Here is a 19,843-nt window from a genome sequence, read left to right on the forward strand (position 1 = left end):
TCTTTCTTAACAGAACTAACAACATCTGATGTATGCTTACTTGTTTATTTATATTATCCAGAACATAAACTCTCAAAGGCAAGGGTTTTGCTTCACTACTGATTCCCAAGTACCAAGAAATGTACCCAGCACATGCAACACCCTCAATCAATATTTGTTGTGGTGTGACTTTTTAAGCATCAGTCTCAACGCTTATTAGCACAAAATTGGTCTCACGGAAACACTTCGTGTTTTTTTGGCAGAGAGTTCATTAGTCCACTAGTTGACAAGTGAGTCATTGAGGATGGGAACTTTATTTGAGCAGTGTGGATCTGCTCAGCAAGGCCCTGGTGCACCACTCTACAAACCACTGTGGAAATGAGGTTGCTAAGAGTCACCTTATGGAGGGAGAGCTGCGGGTCTCATCTCATCCAGAGCTGCTTTGATTTGAGGTGGGGCCCTGGAGATGAACAGAAGAAAGGTGGGGAGTGCTGTATTTTTCCCCAGAAACCCACCAGGGCTCCTTGTCAGATCCTGGGCTTTCCTTTTCACTCATTTTCAGGGGCTGAGGCCAGTTTTGCATGATTCAGTGACCAGGCATATGGCATGACTGTAGGTGGCAGGTGGGGACAGCACAAGCTGACAGGTTGAGTGGCCATGGACCCTGTTCAGGTAATCTTGGGGAAAGGTGATAGGAGAGAAGTGCATGTGGGAAAGGGATGAGATTTTGATAAAGCCAGGTTACCAGCAGGGAACCTCTGAACAGGCCAGGCAGGGAGGATCTGGGAACAATCGAGTGGAGGAGTGGTGATGTGGATCCGGAGGCCAGCTGTGCTGATCCTTTGTCCAAGGTGAAGTGATTGCCTGGGAACTGGGGAGAAGAGGGAAGGTCCTTGGACAGGACTGACATCCTAGGTGGGGAAAGTGAAGTCACCCTGGGAAAACAGTACTTCAAACCCACCCCTGTTTCTTCAATACCTCCTTCCTCTCTGTTATCAAGACTTGAGTGAGGCTCCAAAAAAATCCAGTTACACCTGGGTGAGAGAAACTGTGAACCTTAACGGCTAATAATCCCCAAGGGTAAGTTTAGCTCATTAAGTGTTTTTCCAGTAGCAATCAATACTCCAGAGCTTTTCTAGACAGAATCACTGAGGGGCAGAATGTATTTTCCTAAGATGGCCACAATAAAAAGTTCGATGGAGTCAGAGTGACCTCTACAGTCCTCCTGTTGGATGGTGGGGTCTTTGTCCCCTCCCCTTGAACTAAGGTAGATCTGCATTTGCATTGAAAGTGAATGTGGCAGATTCTAGAGTGCCTCATACCCCTTCTGTCCATAATGTTCCTTCTGCATAGCGTTTTATAGCTCTTCACTCTCTCAGTTTCAGGCAAGAAGACTCATCCTGAGCTGAGCTGCTTTTCTTGAAGTTGTGCAAGAACGTCCTGTTGGCTGGGGCAAATTCAATATTTTTTTCCTGGTCACTGTGCTGGAGTGTGAGGAAAGACTCTCCACCCTCACTCCCAGATCCTGCAGGAGGCGTGAGAGTGGAGGGAGATGGTGAGGATGTCTATGAATATGATGTTTCCTGTAAAACGGTGCCCATTTCAACTATGTGTTGTCAACCATCCTTGGTGTCTACAACTGCAATTTACCTCTGAGGGGCCATGAACTCTGATTACCTGAAAGTCCTTAGGCCAGAAAGAGAAACACCTGTCCCCCACCTCTCACTTTCACCTGTTTCTAGACCTTTTCTTATAGCAATGCTTTGGCCATCAGGAAGCATCAGAATCTCAAACTGCAGGGTCTGGGGCTGAAGCTGATGCTGGCATGGGTGACTCAGAGTTCCTCTATCAGTTCAAATATCTAATATATTTTCGAGCCTAAGACTCAGGCTGGAGGCAATTCTTTGGTGCCAGTTGGTTAATACTTTATGAATAGTGGTGGGGGAGGGAATGCCTTGAACTATTAATGTCCCCATGGGTCTGGATCCTGGAGAACTTCCAGTGTCCTGGAGGGAATGTTCTGCTTGGCTCATCTTGCCCAGAGAAGAGCCAGGATATGGGAAGATGGGAGAGAGAAGGGGGAGGTGCGAAACGTGCTGGTGCTTTCTGTCCTCGTGGTGTGATGGCTGCCCAGGCTGCTCCTTCCAAGCAGGACAGGATTCCCATGGGAGGTATGATGACCATGGTGATTTCCAGGCACCAGTTATGTCCCTGAGCATCGCGTGCCTGTGCAGTGGGGTTACTGATGGTCCAGGCATCAGTTCATATTGTCCTTTATGGCAGATCCTGCACAAGGGGGTTCTCTGTCTCTGGACCCACCCTGTCAGCACGGACATCCTTTTTCTTTTTCCCTGGTAAGGACATCAGAAAGAAAGTTACCCCTCCAATGTTTGGAGTCTTGGCATCCTTGGCCTGCCCGCAGGCCTCTGAATCCTCAGTGTGTTAGCCCAAGGTCACCTTAGGGAAAGGAACATTTCTCCTGGTCTTCCAACACCCTGGAAAGGGAGGCTCTTCAAGAATAGGAAATTCTTCCTAATGTCTAACCTTGGCCTGCAACTATGCCGTACGCTTAATTGCAGAAGGTATGGAAAGTTAGGGCTGTGGTGGACCCAGTTAAATAACTGGACAGAAGCCATGAGGCAGAGCCAGCACCAGCTTCTGGACTGCCTGCGTGGAGTTTTCTACTATCCTAGGTGGTTGGGTCCCTTCTCAGTGGCCAAAGATGCTATTTTACGAGCCTTGAGGACATGACACTAGGTGAAAAAAACCTGGCCAAAGGGCCACATAGTGTAGAGTTCTATTTATATGAAATGCCCAGGAAAGACAAAAGCATAGAGGCAGAAAGTAGATTAGTGCTGTGGGAGGAATGGGGGAATTGGGAGGTGATGGCTAAGGGGTTACGGGGTTTTGGGGGAGGTAATGGAACTGTTTTAAAATTGGTTGTGGGGATGGATGCACAACTCTGCGAATACACTAAAAGGCATTGAATTGTATACTTTAAATAGGTGACTTGTATGCTATGTGAATTATATCTCAATAAAGCTATTTTTTTCCCTGCTCATTCCTGGCTTCCATTTTCTTATCACAAATCCTGGGGACTCTTGGGGCAGGGGCCAGGGCCACACCCTCCCACAGCAGATGGGGCTTTCAGATGGAGTGCAGCCTCAGCTGATCCCTCTTGCCCTCCTCCCTGCTGGAGAGAATGAACAGGAATCAGCACTGCCTGTCCCCGTGCTTACAGGCTGGACCCAGACCCTGCCTTCTAGGACACACCCATCATAATGAGGCCTCAGTGCCTCCTCCTTGCTGACCCCCTTTCTCCACCTTGGGACAAGCCAGCTCCGACAGCCTGGGATGGAAATGACCATGGAGCCCTGGTCAGTCGGGTAGTTCTTTCAGGGACAGGGCATCCTGGGGCAGAGGAAGGGACTGAGCTGGATGTAGAGCTTAGAACCTGGTCTGATCTCGGAGTTTCCTCTTCCTTCCTCTTCTCAAGAAGGCAGCCCTATCAGCCACTGGCCAGGGAGTAGCTTCTCTTAAGAAGACATTTTGTAGAAATCTCAGGCAAGAAGGGGTTGGGAGTCGTCTAGACTCCCACTCAACAATCTTTGTTGATGCCAGCTATGTTTCAGGAACCCTTGTGTTCTAGGAACCACTGACATGCCCAGTGGTGACCCAGCATCCTCCTTTTAAGGGCTCAGAATTCAGTGGGGAAGTAAATGTAAATAGTTCTCTGATTGGGGTAAGCAATGGAGATTAAAGAAAAGACATTAATCAGCCTGAGTGTGGGGGAGGTCAGGGAAGGCTTTCTGGAGCAAGCACACCTTGAAGACTGAGTATGAGTTGGCCACATGAAGGGGGAGGCTGGGTGGGAAATCATGGAAAGTGTGTTCCAGGCAGAGGGAATATTATGTACAAAGGTCTGCAGATGGATGTGAGGGAACAGTTCATTTGGAGAACTGCAAAAGAAACTTCAAGTAGTTGAGTCTGGTTGGAAACCAAGATATGAGCTAGAGAAGGCCAAGAGATGAGGTGGGAGAAGGGGCAGACCATCTGAAGCCTAAATAGGAGGAGGTCCAAGATCCCCTCCCCGCCAGGAACTCCACCTCCTCCACCTACCTCCTGCACCTGCAGGATTCCTACCTGAGCAGGGGCCCCAGTGCCAGGCAGAGAATAGAGTAACCAGCATCAGGAGCAGCGAGACAGGCACTGCCACCAGCAGCACATCTTTGTAGGAGGCCTTCCCTGGTGCTGAACATGGAGGGGTGTGGTCAGAGGTGGACTTGATGCTTCATAAGCCCTCAACCATTGACTGCTGACCCTTGCCATACCTGCTTCATGATGGCAGCTGTCCCAGGGCGTGACTGTGGCCAGGTCCCAGCTGACAGGGTTGGAGACAATGCAGGAATAGGCCACACCTCTGTCTCCTGGTCCCAGGGATATGCTCAGCACCTGTCCGTCTGTGAAGAGGCTGTGTGACTCCATACCAAAGCCCATGGTTGTCTCCCGTCGCCAGCTATAGGTTATTTCACTGATGTTGGGGGCCCAACAGGACAAGAAAACCTGGCAGGTTTTGGGGGGCTGAGCATCCCCTCCTACAGCAATGAACACTTGTACCACTGGCCTGGGCACTGCATCTGGGAAAGAAAAGTACAACAGGTATGGGTCCCAGGGATGCTGGGCAGGGCCCATATCTCTGGCTCTGGGATGCACCCAGGGTTAGATGCCACCTCTGACTAGGCCTCTCTTGTTCCAAAATCTTGTCTGGCTTTCCACTGCCCACAGGACAGAAGCTGAATTCCTTAGCTTGATATTCAAAACCTTTTGGGAAATGATTCATGCCCTTCTCTCCAGCTGTACCTCCTGCTGCTTCTCCCTGCTCATCCTAATTAATTTGCAGTTTTCCCAAATATGTCATGCTCTTAAATATCTTTCATGCTTTCACATGGTTCATCTGTGCACATAGATGCCTTTCCCTTCCTGTCCTCCCAGAAAACTCCTACCCATCCTTCAAGGCCCGGTTTGAACACACTGCTTAATGCCTTGACTGTGAAGCCTTCCCAGGCATGGCTCTGAGCTCTCCAAGCACTCTATCTCTTTCTGTAGTATTTATCTCACAATATGTCAGTCAGTCAACAAGAGATGACAAGCATTTATTAAGTCAGGCAAGAAAACAAACACATTCCTAGCCTTCTGGAGCTTACAGTTTGGTGAGAAAGACAAATACTGACAAATGATTATGAATAATTAATAAAATAATTATGAGGGTGCAAAATGCTGTGAAGGAGGGGCCCAGAGGTGAGATCTCTGTCTTATTAGCTCAGTAACCTTAGCTGTCTAGTGCTGGCAAATAGTGGGCGCTCAATACCTGGTCACTGAACAAACCGATATCCTGGTGTCCTAGGCCACGGATCCCCCTTCCTATACAGGTTGATGAGTAAATCCTGAGTCTCAGTGGAAATGAGGCCAGTGGGAGAGCATTCTGGTAACAACGGGAGAGCTCAGTCTCTGACAGCATTCCAAAGTCAAGCAGAGAAAAACCTCGTTAATGCCAGTTCAGTCTGGTGGGATTTGTGATATGAAAGAGAAATGATTTGCTGGGCACACTAATAGTATAAACAAAGATTACAGGGGGGATATTTACATCACTTAAGAGGACAAGCTGCTTCCAAACACGATCAAGCACAGTAGAAACACCCATTGACATTTCTAGTAACTGATCTGCTAATTCAAATCATTCTTATCTATTGTCAAAGCAGAGCTCCTAAGGATGGCTGCTTGGCAGCTTCGTGCAATTAGTTCTAATCACGCTATGTATTTGGAAGCAATAAAACAGCAATTTCCTTAAAATCTGTAATTCAGATGCTGAGAACAAGGCATTTTGGAGCTTAGTGGTGTGGGTGCTGCATGTATTATCACATTCAATGTCCTCATTTCACATGTGCGGCAGCTGAGACTTAGACCGGAGGAGGGGCTCCAGGGGCTGACTGTATGGTAGGGTAGGTTATTCACTGCACAAGGACATTGGGCTAAGGGGGTCACAGGGTAACAGGTGGTGGGGGTGGGGGTGCTGAAATACAGCCAGTACTCTGCTTGCCAAGATGAGGCTCAGGGCTGTGTGCATCCAGAAAGACACCTGCAACTGCATTGGCACCCTGCATGGCTTGCCCAAGGACAGCCAGTTAGCTGGCCTGGGGTAATTCAAGGCACCTCCCCAATTTGCTTACAGCCTTTATCTCCCTCATGACTACCCTCTTCCAAGCTACTACCTCTGCTTTCCATTCTTAAAGCTGGACTCCCCCCTCTTCCACTCTATCTAGATTTCTAAGGTTTTACTGAAACAGTGATTTAGGGTCACCTATGCCTCTTTTCTAACCCATTAGGTAGATAAATGAGAGCTGAAATCCCCTTTTTCTTGACCAGAAGACAAATGATGAAGGTGGTGGAGGTGGCTGTGGTGGAGGTGAAGGTGGAGTTGTTTGGAAACAAGGTCCACCCAGCCCCCAGTCCATGCAGCCAACTGAGGTACTGAATGTAGCTGTGCGAAGGGCTCTGCAGACCCATGTGAAGCAGAAGTTGCACCCAGCTGGGCCTGCCAACCCACAGAATTATGAGAAGTAAACATCGTCGTTGTTTTCAGTCAGTAAGTTTTGGGATGGTTTGTTTTGCAATGATGAATGACTGAGAGAACCCATGAATCATATATAGTTAAAATCTTTCTAAGAAGCCCTTTTAAGAAATGTGTAAATTCTATACTTTTAGTCATAGTTTCATTATAATTTGATTTTTAAATAAATCCATTATGTCATAGTTTAGTATGTAACATCTTTTTTTTTTCCTTTATAGTGGTACATAGACTAGTGGCACATCTTATAGTCTATGACGATCCTTTAGAACTGAGGAAGCACAGGCCAGGCTCTGTCTTGGATGCCACTGCAAATCCCACTGCATTTCACCCTGTGGGTACTCTACATGGTAGTATTACAATGCCCATTTACAAAGGAGAAAGGTGAAGGCCAGGGAGGCTAAGCATTGTGTCTAAGGCCACTGAGCTAAGAAAAGACTGAGCTAGAGTTCAGGCAAGCACTGTGAAACGGCAAAGCCTGGCTGCTGCAGCCAGGAGGAATTTTCTTAGACGTGACTACCAGGGATCAGCTGTTCCCTGAGTCAGCAACATGGTCAGAGACCAGAGCTTTCTGGAACCCAGCTCTCCCTGGCTGCTATGACTCAGGATGCTTGTCTGGTGCTTTGTGGGAGAAGAGGGTCAGGCAGCCAGTGTCAGACACACTCACCATACACTTTTAGCTGGAGGGTCTGGGTCCAGGTCTTGCCCCTTGTGTCCACCATCAACACAGAGAAGTTGCCGCTGTCTCCAGACTCCAGTGGCCCGAGCTCCAGACTGAGGTTGCTGTGTAGCTGGGCTCGGCCCAGGAAGCGGGAGTGGTACAGAGTCTCCAGGGAGCCTCGGAAAAATGTGGCCAGGAGTTCCTCTGAAGGCCAGAGAGATCGCCAGATAGCCTCACGGACTTGGAAGCCGGGAGGGCGTGCTGCCACCAGCAGCACCGAGCCCCCGACTTTGCTCAGCACTTGGGCACCAGTAACTATAATGGGAAGTAGGGCTGAAAGAACAGAGCCCCGGTCACTCTGCCTGCCCCACGCTCCTCATCCTTCTTTTGCATGCATCTGAGGTGCTATGGGGTGAACTGGGGCCCCTCCACTGACACTCCCTCCACTCAAGTTGAGGGTACACTGTGCCAGGTACCGGGGATAAAACATATGGAAGATAACCCCAGTGTCTGCATTCATGGAGCTTACAGAGGAAGCCAGACATTCAAGAAAGCAATTAAAATGAATTCTGTTAAATACCATGAAGGGAAAAATGGGATGCCCTGGGAGAACACAGGTAGGGTGACAGGGGACCTCACCCAGCCTTGATGGGCTCAGAAAACAAATTGTTAAGCAGAGCCTCGAAGAGGAATGGGAATCAGCCAGGCCAAGTGCAGGGCGGCTTGGAGCAGGATAGGGAAGTGTCACCGGCAGAGGGCACAGTACTGACAAAGGCCTGGAGGGGGAGAGTTGGTGCCGTGGGGAACTGAGAGTAGTTTTCTGTGTGAGGAATAGGAAATTACACTGCAGAGTCGGTGGGAGTCAGATCATGTAGGGCCCTGAAAGCAATACTGGAGTTTGAGCTTTATCTGTAGAGCAATGGGGGGTCTCAGGTGGGTTTTAAGCAGGAGCGTAACAGGATTAGATGCATGGTTAGAAAGATCACTCCAGCAGAGATGTGGAGAATGCACTGGAGGTGGGCAGGACTGAGGCTGTTCACGTTAGTCCAACGGAGAAGTGATGGCAACTTGAATTGAGGAAGGGAGCAACTGGGATGGAAAGAAGTGGGAGGAATTGAGAAACATGAAGATGGTGTAATCAGTAGGATTTGGTAATAGATTAGCTCTGGGGAGTGAAGGAGAAAAAGGAGTCAAGGATGGCTCCCAGGTCCTTGGGATCCACTGGATATTATTCTCTGTGATCCAGAACAGGAGGAGAAACAGACAGGGGGCAAGACTGCAAGATGCTGCTTTTGGGGACTGTATTTGAGTCAGGGGTGTATAGGAGACACTTCTGCTTGAAATGCCCCTCTGACTCCTTTGCTGACTAATTTCTGCCCACTCTTGTAGCATCACTGCCTCCTCTGATCTCCCCTATCCCTCATAGGTAATGTAACCAAGAGAGATTACATATTCTCTCTTGTGTTCTCACAGTGGCCTGAGGTCACCATGCTGACTACCCTTATCCCTCTATTATTATTGCCTGTTTGTGGGTCACCATCTCCCACTAGACTGTGAGCTCTTTCTCCCCATCATTGTGCTTCCAGTGCCCACCACCGTTTAGGAACAGAGTGTGGGAGAAGCCTAGTAAATGGTATTGAATAAATCACCTACCCTGCTGAGGACTGACCCCATGCCTGTCACTGGCACAGGGTGTAGGGAAGAATAAGAGGTGATGAAGGTTTGGTCAATGAGCCGTGTTCTGGATGGTTGCTCAGTCGGCCATGATAATTCCAGTCCCTCCTCCGCCTCACTGTCCTCCAGGCCCAACAACCTCCTCTCACACTGAAGAAGGCTTCAGTGTTAACGCAGAGTAGGAATGTAACACACAAAGAACATTGCACTGGATGTCAACCAAGACCTAGCTTCTACCTGCTCCTGGTGCTGCCACGATCAGCTGTGTGGCCTTCTGCACATCACCCCCCACCCCTCAGGCTTCAGTACCACTGAAAAATAAGGGGTCTTTACCAGGTCAGTCACACAGATCTTTTATCATTAAGGGCCATTTGAAAAATTATTTTTGGGCTGGGTGTGGTGGCTCATGCCTGTAATTCCAGCACTTTGGGAGGCTGAGGAGGGCGGATCACTTGAGGTCAGGAGTTTGAGACCAGCCTGGTCAACATGATAAAACCCCATCTCTACTAAAAACACAAAAATTAGCCGGGTGTGGTGTCAGGGACCTGTAATCCCAGCTACTTGGGAGGCTGAGACAGGAGAAACACTTGAACCCAGGAGGCAGAGGTTACAGTGAGCCAAGATGCACCACTACACTCCAACCTGGGCGACAGAGCAAGACTCAGTCTCAAAAAAAAAAAAAAAAAAGGCAAATTATTTTTGTCTCACATGTCCGATGATTTGAAAGATTTTGTGAGCCAAACAGACCGAGGCCTTTTTTGAGGTTAAGGTGTGATTTCCCGCACACGTTTAGAAATGTTGAAGAAATCTGCAGGCTTTGGAGCTCTCAGGGCCAGGAACCAAGGCAGGGAGAAGAGACAAAGCAACCCAAAGTCCCTATAAGCCTCTGATGTAAACAATGGCATCTTAATCTTTGCCGCACCCCATAAACCCTCATCCATGGCCTGGCAGTGCTGACCCATGTCACATTGGCTGCTTGTTGACCAAGGAAGGGAACTCAGGCATCAGATGGATAGAGGGATCGCCCAGTGTGGAGGAGACCCCGTGTGTCAGCCATCCCAACATCACACCACCATCAGCCACCCCCACATCCACGTGGGCCGTATTTAGCCTCTCTCATCCCTACTTAGTACTTGCCTCCCCTTAAAAAGGCCTGCAGGGAGGGACCTCAGCTCCCCCACAGGCTGCTGAAAACATGCTCTGCTGATTGTGGGGAACCCTGCTCTGTCCTGCCCTCTGCTTCTCTCCTCAAACTCTGTAGAGCTTCTGCGTGCTAACACTGCTGGGTCCTCACCATTCTCACAGCCGACTTCCGCTGGCTCCGTTTTTACTGCCCTGGGCCACAAAACAGCTTATGTCCCACAGATAAGAATACCCCTCAAGCTGCCACCTTCTTCCTCCCAGGACCCTGCATTTCTTTGTATCTGCCTAGCTTAAAATGTTGCCCAAGAGCTTGTTCTAGTCTTCCCTACCCACTTACCAACCCTCAGCTTCTGGGTTCTCACTCGGGTTGAGGGAGCCCTGCCCAGATGTCTGGCGAAGGCAGCTGGGGAGGGGCCTTCAGCTCTCCAAGGACCGGCTGTCTGCCTGCCCCACTTACCTTCCCAGAGAAGCAGACTCCACAGGGGCCCCATGGCCATCCTTCTCTGGTGAGGCAGGTAAACTCCTTCAACAACCAAAATCCAGAACCTCCCGGGGTGAGTGGGTGCACGGGAGGAGCTGTGGTCCTTCTGGGAAGTCCCATGTTCAGAAGGAGGAATCTTGACTCAGAACAGGATGCCCCAAAAGTGAAAACATCCAGAATAAAGTGGAAGTTGGCCCTGGGCCTCGCTAGGCTTTCAGGAGCAGATTCTTGTAAGTCAGCCTCTTTCAGATGCACATGGTTGGCTAACACATGGCGACAACAGCCCCCACACAAGCCACATCCTCCTTGCTGGATCTCACTGGCCTCCCTGCATCCCAGCCTGCCTTATTGCGATCTGTCCCCCTCAATCTAGCTAAAAATCCTTCTGTGGCCTCCCGTGGCCCTGAGAATGAGGATTAACTCTCTGCTCTGCATGCAGGCCCTCCTGAGTCAGGCCTTCTTCTCCAGGCTGGTCGCCCACAGTTATTCTTCCCTCCAGCCATCCCAAGCCAGAAGGCCTCCTTCTCAGAACTACTGATTTCACACTTCCCTGTGTGGTACTTTCCCCCCTTCCCCCGACTAGCCCTGCTGCTCCTTTTATCCTTGCAAACAGAGCTTGGCTGTGCAGTCAGCGAGGATGTCCTTCCAGGCTTCCTGACCACAGGCAGGTGAGAGGCCCTCTCCTTGTGCCCTGTGCATGCCCACACCTCCCTCTTTACTCTTGATGTGTTGTTGATGACAGTTTTCTGGTCTTCACAGACTGTTTAGCCAGCATGGTCTTTTATTCCTTTCTGTGTTGCCCTCAGTGCTCGGCACATTACAGATGTTTCATGAGTATTTGTTAAGTGAGTGAGTACATTCTAGACATGGCTACACGTTTGGCTTTATGTAAGCCTTGCAACTCTCCTGAGAGGATCACCTTGTTATCCAGTTAGAAATGGGAAAATGTGAAAACCAGAGTGAGGTTAGGCCTCCTGCAGAGGTCACAGAGGTGCAGAGCTGGAACTTAAACCTCAACGTTTGAAGTGTGGTCTATTTTGCCACAGTCACCCCCTCCTCATCCTGTTTCTCTTCTCACTTCAAGTTTCCTGGTTTCTTGTAAGGGAACGTTTTTTAGAGGACGTGTTTGCCCCTAAGGAAAATTCCTGCTAGTCTGGAGTGTGGCTCATTGTATCTGGCCCTGCACAGCCTCTCACCTGTCAATCAAACTGGACACTGAGCTTTGGACTCAGCCAGGAACTAGGCATATAGGATGGGGCAGCCAGGAACTAGACATATAGGATGGGGCATATAGTTCTGAGAAGGAGGCCTTCTGGCTTGGGATGGCTGGAGGAAGAATAACTGTGGGCGACCAGCCTGGAGAAGAAGGCCTGACTCAGGAGGGCCTGCATGCAGAGCAGAGAGTTAGTCCTCATTCTCAGGGCCACGGGAGGCCACAGAAGGATTTTAAGCTAGATTGAGGGGGACAGATCGCAGTAAGGCAGGCTGGGATGCAGGGAGGCCAGTGAGATCCAGCAAGGAGGATGTGGCTTGTGTGGGGGCTGTTGTCGCCATGTGTTAGCCAACCATGTGCATCTGAAAGAGGCTGACTTACAAGAATCTGCTCCTGAAAGCCTAGCGAGGCCCAGGGCCAACTTCCATTTTATTCTGGATGTTTTCACTTTTGGGGCATCCTGTTCTGAGTCAAGATTCCTCCTTCTGACTGGCATATGGTGGTGACCAGGAGGATTTTGGGATAAGGTTTTTGCCCTCCAGGTACTCACAACCAAAATGTAGAGATAGGTACACCAGGGAAAGTGAAGGCTTATCTGCAGACAGACACCACTTTGTGCAAACAGGTAGTCAGCCCTCAGAAGTGGGTGGGAAAGAGGACTTCGTGGATCTGGGCAGGGGACGCTTCTCGAGAAGGTGGAATTTGAGCTGTGCCTTGAAGATGGGCATGGTTTAGATAGGATGAGGAAAGGAGAGAGCCAGAGGTTGGGGGTGGGCTCTGGGTAGGAGGGGAGAGCACAGCGTGCAGGAATGTGGCCGTGGGAAAATACCAAGTAGGCTCCACAGAGGACAAGTGACAGCAGACAGGAATCCTTCAGGGCTGGGTGGGAAAAATGGAAAAGGAGGTTGGGGGCAGATTGTGGAGGCCTTGAAAACTGGGTTAAGTTATTCTGGAGACAAGTGGCTCTCAACCGTGTTCAGCACTTGGATTCTCAGAGGTGCCATCAGGCTGAGCTAGGGCCCAGAAATCTGTGGTTGTAATAAGCACCCCACTCAGGGTGAGTCTGTGGCTGGTGGACTGGGGGAACGCTCCAGAAGCGCTGCTTGAAGGGAGAGACTGTTGCATGTTTTAAGTGGGAGTGGGAGGACAGCAGCAGGGCAGGTTGGGAGAGAATAAAGGGGCAGGGGAACCTGAACAGCAGCTATTGTCTGCCCTTTTCTCCTGTGAGAAGGAGAAGGGCCTGCATATGAAGGAAATGTCTGGAGTACCGAGAAAAGGGCAGAACTGGGAAGCTGCCTGGCGCGGGGGTGGAGAGGGCAAGGGAGGGAACTCATTTACGACTCCTTTGCCAATTCCATCATTCATTCATCAGGCATTTATTGAGCATCTACTTAGGTGCCAGGACCTAGGGACACAGAGATGAAAGCTTAGCCCCTGACCTTAAGGAGTTCACAGAAGATGGGATATATAAGCCAATAATTATAACCAGTGTAGCAAGAGCAATGTCAGATGTACGTCCTGGAGGCTGTGAGAGCCAGAGGACAGATTTGACCCTGCCAGGGCAGGTGGAGGGCTGGGGAGGGCTCTGTGGAGGGGGTGGTATTTGAGGTGAGACTTAAGAATACAATCAGATGAGGGCAGGAGTTCAGAACTCAAACATGAATCAGACTTTTTGAGTTCAAAACTTGGCTGTGAAACCTTGAGCAAAGTAACTTCCTTGTGTTTCAGTATCTTCACCTGTGAAATGGGAATGACTAACAATACCTACCTCTTAGTATTGCCAATGAACACATGTGAAGGTTTAAATTGGGGTCGGGTGCAGTTAGCACTCAAATACTAACTGTTGCTACTAAATGGCCAGGGAGAGAGAAGCAGGGAAACCTGGGTAAATCAGATAAAGGCATGTTTCAGGCTGGGCAGTCCCCTGTTCTGACTCTCTGCTCACAGACTGGGAGCTCCATGAGGGGAGGGATCTCCTTCATTTCTGCACCCTGTATATTGCCAAGGACAGGCTTTCGATGAGGCAAAGCCCTCCAGGCATCTGTTGGGGATTGGATTGAATGATTCTAAAATGTCAAAGCCTAGGACTGGGAGGGCTGTGGGATGCAGGTATGGGGTCAACGTGGAGCCAGATCCTGAATTCCTTTGGAGAAGGCAGTGGGCAGTTACATTGCCACTAAGCAGAGCTGGTCACCCATAGTTGTCCATCCAAGCAAGGAATGAATTGCAGTCCTTCCCCCACCGGAAGCCCTTTTCCTTGAGGGGAGTTTTGGGGAAGCTGAGAAAGGGGGTAGGAGGAGGTGGAGTGAAGACTGAAAAATATTCCACCTCCCCAAAGGGAAAAACTCACTGCCCATGTGACCACTGGAGAAAGATGAACTAAGAAGGCGGTGATTCTTTCCAGAAGCAGGGAAGGGTTAAGTCTGTGGCAGGCAGGTTCTCTCTACTTGCTAATCACTGGTTCACACCATATTAATTACCCAGCCACAGAGGGGAGTGCACAGGAGTAAATTAGCTGGTGAGTTCAAAGGGGCCACTCCCCACATTCCTTAATTAAGAGAGCAGCTGGCAGCCAGTGCTGCGACTCCATTCCCTGGGGCCTTTCTCAGCTGCATCTGCTGCGTTGGTCACCGAGGCAGGCATAGCAGCTCCATCAGCCATGTGGAACAGCCTGCACCCACCATTAGCCCACCTTCACTTCGGGCTGGGAGTGAGGGAGCAGGTGTTGACCAAGGCCACATAAGCTGCCTGAACTTGACCATTAACCCTGAACCACTTGATGTGGAGTTCCAGGGCGGGGTGGAATTTGGGTGAAGCTTTGCGCCTGCAGGCAGAATGGGGCCACACTTCTCCCATGAGGAAAGATGGAGAAGGGAAAGAAAGGTGGGGTGCCTGAGGAGCTGAGAGAGAAGGGGAGCCAGGGAGGAAAGGAGGCAGAGGCAAAGCAGCTGGAAGGAGCGGGCATTTAGCAGGCTTTTTGGGAGCCAAAGGTGGAAGTCAAAGAGGAAGGGTGTTACTAGGGAGTGGGGAGGCCTCTGGGCACTGCTTTGAGGGGGTGGTGTGGGATGGGGACTGAAAGGGGAAGGTAGGACCCCACCTAAGCCCTGTCTTTGTGTCTGCTTTCATTTAATCTGTCAGCAGGTACCATGCTATGAGGAGCCACAGACCAAGAGGCTGCCTGGGGCAACGGAGCCCGTGTGCACCCCTCCCTGGCTAGCCAGCTTAGGCAGCAGTGCCATGACATGGCAGGAAGTCTGGTCTAGAGGGAGAAGACCCTGGAAGGAGCCTGTCTCTGTCACTTCTTAGAAACGCCCACCGTTGCTGAGCCTCTGGAGATGGGAAATGGATGCGAAATGGCCTTACTTCTCATGAGATGGCGCTGAGTGCCTCCTTAATTTTTGTGCCTGAGGTGCCTCTCTTGTCTCACCCTGATCCTGGCCCTGCTGGGGAGAAGTAGAGGGAGTGGAGTCTTAGATGAACTAGAGGCATGGTGCACACAGCTGGAGAGGGAGAAACTGAGGAGAGAGGAGAAAGTGAGTGGGATGAAACAGCTTGCAGGAGTCTGGATGGAAGGGATCTTTGGTTTAGGTCTGTCTGATTTTGAGGCAAAGATACACCTTCCCAGAGGTTTGAAGGAAGCCTGCATAAAACAGAAACGAAACCACACTGCGCTCTCTTGAGGTAGAGAGGGGGAAACTGGAAGCTCATGCAGGCATTCACTCACTCATCGAACACCTGGTTCCAATCTTGTGCACACTAATGCATCCAACCAACACTAAAGAGCATCGAGCATGTGTAAGTCTCATGGGGTCAAGAACTCAAGCTGATGGTCAAGAACTCATAATACTCCTGAGAGGATCAGTCACAATAAGAATCTGTGCCCCATGTGGGAAAGAATTCCAGAACAAGTTCAACATGGGTTCTTATTCCAAAGAACCTGAGAGAAGGGCCCCTCTGAGCAAAGGCACAGCAAGTGATGAATGCTGAAGGAGCAGACGTGCTGTCGGCTGCAGGTCCTGCCAACTGTAGCCTCTTCAGCAGTGCAGAGGGAGATGTGAACAGGTGGCAGGGCACAAAAGATCCCAGTACTGGAGGGAAAAGCCTGGGTCTTTCTCATCTTGTACACCCTGTCAGTAGTCACTGTTATCACAGTCGATATGAAGATGAAGGACACAGAGCTATTTGGTGGATGCTTATTTAAATAAAGCCTTACTTCTTAGCCAAATCTAAGAGAACAAATCTGGAACTGAAAGAAATCCCAATGTGTTCAATCTTCCAGGTTTAGAGAAGGACCACGTTTCATTGTTATTGCTTGTATCTAGATTGTGTATTCACATACAAAACAAGCACGAGTGTCTAATCACATCTTACACTGAAGCCGTCCAGTGAGTGGGTCAGATCAGTATAAGCCAGCGCAAGACCTCAAATACCTGAGAGCGCCACCAGAGGGCAGCCACAAGGCTCCCAGATGGAGGTTTTTTTCCTGCTCTCTCACTTAAGGAGTTGCTCCAGGTTGCCTCTCCACCCTCAACCCAGCTAGAGTTCTTTTCTCTCTTTTTACCCTGTAGGTAATGTGACCCCACAGAACCCAGGTCCCTAAGAGGAGGCACAGACAAGTCACTCTGGCTGAATAAGTGTTTGCATTTAGCTTTGACTTGAAGCGAGAAGCAATGTTTCACAGGGCAGACCCTTGAGACTGTGAGGAGGCTACTGGCGGGGAGTCCTGTGGCTAGCATGGCCAGTGGAGCTGTGGCAGGCCAGGAGGGCTATGGAAAAGGGGAAGTAGGGAAGCAGCTCTCTGGTCTCCCCAGGGTACCCCACCTCAGTGTCTGCAGGGTCTGTCTCTAGAGAATGGTGGATGTCCCCATTCTTTCTTGGAGATGGCCCAGCCCACCAGTGTCCTGCAGAGCAGAAGCAGGTTCCTGCTGTGATAACTGAGGACTGGAAATGGGGCTTTGGGACTCCATGGGCTGACATCAGGGGAAACCAGTGAATCTGGGCTGAAGGGCAGGGCCTCCTTTGAAATCTCTACTTTATGTTATTTTTTGAGATTTTATTTTTCTTCAATTTTCTTAGTAATTGTTCATTTGGAAAAATCCTGGCTCATTCTTTTCTAAACAAAGGGAAAAGGATGTTTTCAGCCATGCAAATAGAGCTGGGTGGAGAGAAGAGGTATTCTAGGCAGAGAGCAAAGTGCCTGAGAGGCCAGGCCAATAGTGTGTGTGTGTGTGTGTGTGTGTCTGTGTGTCTGTGTGTAGGATAGGACTTCTCACCTATCTGTCTTGAAAGACCTGTTTTTCTTTTTCATTTCCAATTCATTGCAGGCCTATGTTTTTGTAGAGACAATAGAATAAAACTACTAGAAAAATGAAATTAAGAAGACATATAAAATACAAGCCCTGATTTTTATGATTGTATTAAACAAACATAAAATTACTTTGTCAGGTTGCTCTAAAAGCTTCTAAATTCTTGCTTCAATTTTTCTGCTTAACTTGTCATGGACTAGTAAAAATCAATTCACAGACTGGCAGGAGGCTGTGGACCACACATTGAGTATTACTGGTGTGGGGCAGGGAAGGTGGAGAGATAGGAAAACTCAAGAAGGAGGTGGACTATGGGGACATCTGGAAGGGCTGGTTCCTCCCAAGTCTCCATCATCAGTTTTCCTTCATGAGCTGTCTTGTCTATGTTTTTACTTTTTACAAGGGGGCATTATTTTATAGAGGAAGTGGCAAGGCCTTGGCTTTTGCTGGTACATCCTGACTGACCAGTGAGAACCTTGAGCTTCTAGATTACCTGGCTTGTGCTTCTCAGTCCTCCCAGGGGGGTCTCTGATTATTGACAAATGGGAGGGGCCCTGGAGTATTCTGGACATGGACTGGACATCTGTGAGAGAGAGGAAGAGGAGGATGAGGAAGAGAAAGATGAGGATGGGGAGGGGTAGAATGTACTCTGATGAAGTTTATATCTTGTAGGTAGACCAGTGCTTTTTAAACTTTAAACTTTAATGGGTATATACATTGCCTGGAGACGTTATTGAGATGCAGGTTCTGATTCAGCAGGTCGGAGTTGAGTTTGGGCATCTGCATTTCTAACGAGCTCCAAGGTGATGTCAACACAGCTGGTCCAGGGGAGATGCTAGATGCCTGCAGCTTCCACGGTGCCAGGAGATCCCTGATCACACTAACATCTACTTCATCAGCCAGCTGGGTGGAGTCTGATGCAGTCCAACATCTCTAAGCTGAACCTTACTTTCTCTGCTTCCAGAGCAGGGGCCTATGAAGCTGGAGCCAGAGCCTCATAGGAACAAGTACAACCAATCCTTTATTGACCACCCTCAGTCATCAAGGAGTAAGGACTCCTTGAACAAACCAAATCAAACTATCAGGTATTGCAAATTGTTGATATTGATGAACAATATGAAACTAATTGATAGACCTCTATTAACAAAAAACTAGATGCTACAACCGTATACCTTTTTAAACAAGTAAGGGGTAACTGAGTTTTCTGATGTACTCCACACACCAGGGCTTTGGGCAAGCCTCAGTTCTGTCTTTGGTAAACTGGAAGGAATTTGAGCAGGAATAGGGCTGTGTGGAAAGGCAGAGCTCTCAGTGCCTGTGAGGCTCTGGCTGTGGTGTCAGGACTCTATGACATTGTCTGGGCCAGGCGCTTTTCTGGCTGACCTTGGTCTTGCTGAACCTCTGAGAGGCTCCTCAGCCCTGCGGTCACTCATGGGCTCAGCAGCAGCTTGGAAGCTGGAAATGCATTCAGAGCTGCCCTGGGCTTAGCCCTCTGGGGTGTGGAGTGATGCTCTTTCTTTTCTTTTTTTAGTTTGAGAGGTGGGGCATATCCATTATATAAAACCCTTAATTAAAAAAATTTTTATTGTCGTGTCATTTTTTCCTAAGAAGAGCAAATTATTCGTTTAGTATTTCAAACACATGTAAGAAGGAAATGACAGGTTTCTTCCACCCACATGGGGGCTTTCACTGATACGCCCACGGACAGTCCTGGCAGTACCATGGGCTGTTATTGTCATTGGACCACACTGTATTTAGCACTCACTAGAAATAGCATGCAGGCAATAGTATCAACAGCTATAGGTAAATTTAAAAAACAAAGCAAAACATAAAACAGAAACAAAACCAACTCTGTAAACTCCAGGTTCACCTGGACTGTAACTTCTCTTGTGACTTTCACAGGAAAGGACAACAGCAACAACCACCAGATCTCTAGAGTGTTTAAAAAAATCAAATGGTGCTGCACAGCCAGGCCCCCCTCAAAGATGCCAGTGCCATCTTGAACACACCACCATACAGTGTAACCACCTTCAGTCACTGGAATTGTGTCTTATGTAACCAACTATCATGTGGCATTGCAACCTTACAATGATCATGTGGACACTGAACAGTGGTCAATGTTGTCTTAAAAAAACACCAGCCTCAAAGACCGCACAATCCTGAAAATCTCCCCGCAGCATCTCTCAGACAGTAGTCGTCAATATCCCAAGAACTGACCTTTAAGAACAAAATAGAGAGAGATTCAAAATGTTTTCCTATTCCTCTGAGAGAACAATGCTTCAGGGTAAACCTGGTGATATTTCCTGCTGGCATAACCACTCGACAACAGTGCCCCTTTCATTCATTTCTTTTCCCTCTCCACCAATTGGCATTTGGACTGAGAAAAGGGCCAGCAAAGAGAAATAACAGCCAGTAAGGCAAAATTACAATGTGAGAAAGTGTATTTGGCTTTTTTTTTCTTTTTAAAATAAGTGCATGCAAATACATCTAGAAGCATTTCTGACTTGCCAAGTGCTCTGAAAGGGCAGCAGATGCTCTTTCTTTTCAGGGTCAAGGTAAGCATATTCAAAGGGACTGAGGACCATCATAGAAGCACACGTGCACACACACGTACCAAGTCACGCGTGAGTCACTTAATGACAGGGATGCATTCTGAGAAATGCGTTGTCAGGAAATTTCATCACTGTACAAACATCATAGTGTGTACTTACATGAAGCTGGATGGTATAGCCTATTACACACCTAGGTTATATGGTATAGCCTA

The 19,843-nt window shown here is 48.9% G+C and overlaps 1 protein-coding gene across 9 annotated transcripts; it reads right to left on the bottom strand.

The window, feature by feature from the left end:
- Positions 1 to 31: 31 nt before the first annotated feature.
- SLAMF8 (SLAM family member 8) lies at positions 32 to 10,837 on the bottom strand. 9 transcript variants are annotated; one of them, XM_033195640.1, is made up of 6 exons: positions 10,540 to 10,837; positions 7,272 to 7,598; positions 4,311 to 4,616; positions 4,123 to 4,230; positions 725 to 850; positions 32 to 439 (listed from the first exon to the last, which is right to left on the bottom strand). In XM_033195640.1, the coding sequence occupies exons 1-6, from the start codon at positions 10,577 to 10,579 to the stop codon at positions 402 to 404; spliced, it is 945 nt and encodes a 314-aa protein (XP_033051531.1). In that variant the 5' UTR covers positions 10,580 to 10,837; the 3' UTR covers positions 32 to 401. The 9 variants fall into 9 exon arrangements, with proteins under 9 accessions (XP_033051531.1, XP_033051530.1, XP_033051534.1 ...); XM_033195639.1 differs by having other exon boundaries at positions 4,099 to 4,230; XM_033195643.1 differs by lacking the exon at positions 725 to 850 and having other exon boundaries at positions 10,540 to 10,835.
- Positions 10,838 to 19,843: the final 9,006 nt, after the last annotated feature.

Source organism: Trachypithecus francoisi, unplaced genomic scaffold (assembly GCF_009764315.1).
Source record: "Trachypithecus francoisi isolate TF-2019V2 unplaced genomic scaffold, Tfra_2.0 Lachesis_group5, whole genome shotgun sequence".
In the NCBI taxonomy this organism is placed as follows: Eukaryota; Metazoa; Chordata; class Mammalia; order Primates; family Cercopithecidae; genus Trachypithecus; species Trachypithecus francoisi.